The sequence below is a fragment of the Populus trichocarpa genome, chromosome 17 (assembly GCF_000002775.5).
Source record: "Populus trichocarpa isolate Nisqually-1 chromosome 17, P.trichocarpa_v4.1, whole genome shotgun sequence".
Taxonomy (NCBI): Eukaryota; Viridiplantae; Streptophyta; class Magnoliopsida; order Malpighiales; family Salicaceae; genus Populus; species Populus trichocarpa.
Window position 1 is genome coordinate 12,973,994 of NC_037301.2, and position 4,721 is coordinate 12,978,714.

The 4,721-nt window shown below is 33.7% G+C and overlaps 1 protein-coding gene across 1 annotated transcript; it reads left to right on the forward strand.

The window, feature by feature from the left end:
• Positions 1 to 1,932, forward strand: LOC18099379 (transcription factor MYB1). Its single transcript, XM_024588248.2, has 3 exons — positions 1 to 128; positions 413 to 542; positions 1,310 to 1,932. Exons 1-3 carry the CDS (start codon positions 11 to 13, stop codon positions 1,866 to 1,868), a joined length of 807 nt encoding a protein of 268 aa, XP_024444016.1. The 5' UTR covers positions 1 to 10; the 3' UTR covers positions 1,869 to 1,932.
• Positions 1,933 to 4,721: the final 2,789 nt, after the last annotated feature.

Genomic DNA, 4,721 nt, shown 5'->3' on the forward strand with positions numbered 1-4,721 from the left:
AAGAGGCACTATGGTAAGCTTATTAGGAGTAAGAAAAGGTGCATGGACCGAAGAGGAAGATATACTTCTAAGGAAGTGCGTTGAGAAATATGGTGAAGGAAGATGGCATCAAGTTCCTTCCAAAACAGGTAACTAAATGACTTCGTTCATGCTTCTAAATCAGTGTGGGTTTCTAGGGACGGGAGAGGGCTATCCTCATCCAGTAGTCCGAGGTCTATAAGTATTTCCCTGATCTTTTGGACAAACATTTTGGTCTCTCTTTTCTAAATATGGGGAGATTATTCTGATCACAAGAGATTCTCTCATGTTTATATAGTCTCTCGTGTTTGAGAATAGCTACACGAGGCAAAGAATACTCAACAAGCTGGACGCTTCGAAAAAGGATTCATTGATTCTTAATTTTCATTTGCAGGCTTGAATAGATGCAGGAAGAGCTGTAGATTGAGGTGGTTGAATTATCTTAAGCCGAATATCAAGAGAGGACAGTTTTCCGTGGACGAAGTAGACTTGATTATCAGGCTACACAAGTTGCTTGGCAACAGGCAAGTGCAAATGTCTTTATATCATATAGTATATGTAATATATATATATACTATTGTGGCCGCTACTTAAGTTAATATTTACTAGCATCAATGTTAACGTTTAGGTTTTGAATCTAAAAAATAGGCTATGAAAAAGAAATAAAATATCGTTCGTCTATCCCAAGAGTCGACATAAAAGTATTCTATGTGCGTGGCTTTGAAACCAATCTAGATTTTTTAATTTTTTATTTATTTTTTGGACAAGCCAGAGTATTCACTAAAGCATCTAATGAGAAAAATAACTCAGAATGAGGAAACAGAAATACAAAGATATAAAATAAAGATTGCGAACAACACAAAAGAAATCATAGGATGGAGATGATGATGAAGTCTATATATTAAGAAACCAGCCTTGCAAACCATGCAATTGAAATATAAATACTCAATCTGAGATTATTGAGGAAAAGAGGTAAAAAAAACAAGGGATGAAGAAGTGGTACTGTTGCCAGTTTCTTATGAAAAATCACCAACGCCAGCCAATATCAAAACCAAAGAAAAGTGAAAAAAGAGAGGGGGAGAGGCGAAAAAGTTAAGAGGAAACTTTATCTATCTATCTATCTATAGAAAGAGGGATTTTTTAAATGTCGATAATACAAATTATATTGTAATGAAGCCATTTAGGTTATATAAAGAGAAATTTTTTGATTCAGTTAAATTAACCCAATTAATTTCACATATGGTGCATGATATATGTATATATATATAACATATTACTTTTTGTTACACAGGTGGTCATTGATTGCCGGTAGACTTCCAGGAAGAACAGCGAATGATGTAAAGAATTATTGGAACACAAACCTGCGTAAGAAGGTGGTTTCTAGCACTGAAGATGCTCAAACAAAACCAGAAGCAAAATCAATAACGAAAGACAACATAATAAAGCCTCGACCTCGGAACTTAAAAAATTTATGTTGGTCAAGAGCTGGAAAAGGTACACCATATATTAATGTTGCTTCTCAATATGGGGATGATCTTTGTCAGCCATATTCTACCACGGCATTACCACCTTCCGAAACTGATGAAGTTGAAAGGATGTGGTGGGAAAGCCTGTTAGATGACAAAGAAATTAATCTAACGAACAACAGCAGTTGTCTGGGTTCTGGTTCAGCAGTTAACCAAGATCCCATCAAAAGTCTTTTTGTAGAGGACAACGCAGCAGGAGGGATAATGATTGGGGATGTGTTCTGTGAACAAGGACAAAGTTCTTGGGCTGGCATTTCTTTTGATGCAAACCTTCGGAATCAAATCGTTACAGAAATATACCGACAAGGACCCGAAGGACTTTAGCCTAAATTAGAAAGATGGTCCGCGCTTTCTCGTCGATTAGAAATGTATCATATTCCGATGTGGATTAGAGTGTTTTTTTTTTTTTGTAATTAAAAAAATAATGTTCAAGCATGTTTTAAAAAATAAAATAAGTTCCACGTCTCAGGCCATATATTATATTTAATATAATAAGATGATTTAATTTAATTATATGATAAAAAAATAATTATAGTAAATGTATTGAATTCAAAGAGAAAAAATGATAATTATAAGCTGCAGAAAGAGAAAACAATTATGAAAGAAAATCATGAAGTGAAATTATTAACTAATCCAATGTTGAAGGATAAAATCAATAAAAAAAATTAATTTCAAAAAAGGATCCAAATCATAAAAAAAAAGAATAAGGACCAAATCTAACATAAAAACAAAATGATGAGGGATGAAATTGAAGAACAAATTCAACTAAAAAAAAAGATATAAAAAATAAAAAAAAATTAGGATCATATTTGATATATAACTCAAATAAAATCAAATGATAAGGAATTAAATTGAAAAAAAAATATTTAAAAAATATTCAAAACAAATAAATTTTACTCAAAAGAGTGGAGACTAGTGTGAATCTCAATGAGAAAAGAGGAGAAAAACTTTTCAGTCTATTGGTGATTTTATCTATAAAGAACAATAATGAATAGTACAATTCATAAGTGAACAGTTGCAGATCTCTCTAGAAAATATTGATGGAATTAATTCGTCGATGATACCCTTTGTAATTGACATAATAAACAGTGTTAGGGAGAAGTGAACAGTTTACCAACAAGTTAATGGACGAAATAAATGATACGTCATCATACTTTTTGGTTTTGTTTTAATTCTTTCTTTTCCCACTATAATTTTATCGGTATATACCAATAGATATAACAAGTGGATATTTTGTTGATAAAATTCACTGCAATTTACCAATGAAAACATCATGTCCGTGTTTCCGTTTATATTTATCAATTTTCTAGTAGTGATTTTTTTAATTTTAATTTTTATAAATTTCATCATTTAATATTGAATTCGACAAGGTCGAACAAGAATCAAATTTTATAATTTATTTTACTTTATTTTTTATGAGTTATCTCAATCTCATAACTAAAATTATAAATTAAATAAATTAAACCGAGTTAAATTATATTGTTTTTTTATTTTTTTATCTTGATCTCGTAATTCTAGTCAAAATATTCTATTAGTATTTGATAAATCTCTTCTCTTGCACTTGTTTTGTTTTTTTTTTTTTTTTAACGCGCTGTTTGGGTGGGATTTCTAAGCTCAAGAAATACTGTGGGCCCAGAAAATGTGCATTGTTGATTTTGAAGCTCCTGCATGCACTGTGGACCCAGAAAATGTGCACCGTTGATTTTGAAAGTGATGGTAGTTGGGCTCTAGAGAGAGTGGTTTTGGTGGGGCGTTGCTTTGGTGGGTTTTTTGCGCTTTGAAGCTGCTAAGATCTTTGTTTAGTCCCTTTCCTTGGCTCTTGTCTGCTAAGCCGAGCTACTTGGCTGGCTTCTCTACGCTTGGGACCTTCTGAGGTTGTCGCTAAGCCTATAGCAGGGGCATGGTGACATTGTGTGATCGAGCAACTTCACTGATGGTGGGCCTGCTTCGTTGGCGGTTTGGGGGTCATGGTATCCCTCTAACTTCGGGATTTTTTCTTTATTTTGCATCGGGATGGGTTGCAACTCTTTTTGATTGATTTGACGCGCTGTTCATTTATGACAAGCTGGTCCAGTTTCAGAAAAATTTAAGTACCCATCAATAAAATAAACAAAAAGCATTGAAAAAGCTCTCCATCATATTACTGTATATCCTAAAAGAGATGGGGATTGCGAGCGTCCTGCATCCACCCATCTGTATTTGTTGGGTGGATGCAGGACGCTCACAATCCCCATCACTATGGTAGGCTATTCTAGTTCAAACTCCCCTACCAGGAAACTTGTTTAAGCAAAATCTTCTAGCAATATTAATGCAAAGATAGAGTCAACATGTTCGAATTTCTCGTCGTTCTTCATACTTTTTTATTCTGTGGTTTGTCACAATACCTTTTAGGTTACTTGCTATAGGAGGATTTATTTAACAAGACAAACGAATCTCATTTTTGGTGCATTTTGGGGTACAAGATAACGTAGTTTGTCGTCAATATGCATCTGATTGGGAAAATGAAATGCATTTCAATGCTGTAATGAGGACAAAAGTACTTCGTTTGTTGTAACTGCAGAAAGTGTCTGGCAAAGATACATTTCTAGATGATAAGAAGGGAGATGTAGATTTTGACATCAGTCAGTTCATAGAAGACGTAAGGATACAATTGGATAACCTCGCTAGTGGAACCATTCTAAGAAAAATTTAACCAAGCAGGGAAAGTTGCCTAGCTGAAGAGAGTTGCATTGTCTGGCTAATGGCAAAGTGGTTTAGAGCATGTTTCTTAGACTGCTACATGTGGAGAGTGGCGAAGCAGGAACTCCAGCAAGAGCTCAGAACGTTAATGTAGTGCAGCTGTGAACAAGTTTCTTCGATGATGAATATTTTCTATTCGTGGTGATTAGATATCAAACTTGTATTAAAAGTAAAATTTGTCTATTTATATCTTTTGTATTTGCTAATCTGTTGCTATAAAGATTCTACTGGAGACTGCAACTTGTGCTATTATGAATTTTTATAGCTACACAGGGAAAATGATGAATTTCCCGAGAAGGTCATGAATATTCTTGAATTAATGGCTTCTCTTGTAGCGTACTGTACTAGTTCATATGGTTCATCTTTTATATTTTCTAATCTATTTGAGACATGCTATGTGTATATAGTGTTAAACTAGATTGATTTTGATAAAAACAA

What these genes read in the sequence shown, in the direction of transcription:
- LOC18099379 (XM_024588248.2), top strand. Translation starts at nt 11, where the DNA reads ATGGTAAGCTTATTAGGAGTAAGAAAAGGTGCATGGACCGAAGAGGAA. An exon ending in TCAAGTTCCTTCCAAAACAG is followed by an intron (nt 129 to 412) that starts GTAACTAAATGA and finishes TTTCATTTGCAG; the next exon opens with GCTTGAATAGATGCAGGAAG. An exon ending in CACAAGTTGCTTGGCAACAG is followed by an intron (nt 543 to 1,309) that starts GCAAGTGCAAAT and finishes TTTGTTACACAG; the next exon opens with GTGGTCATTGATTGCCGGTA.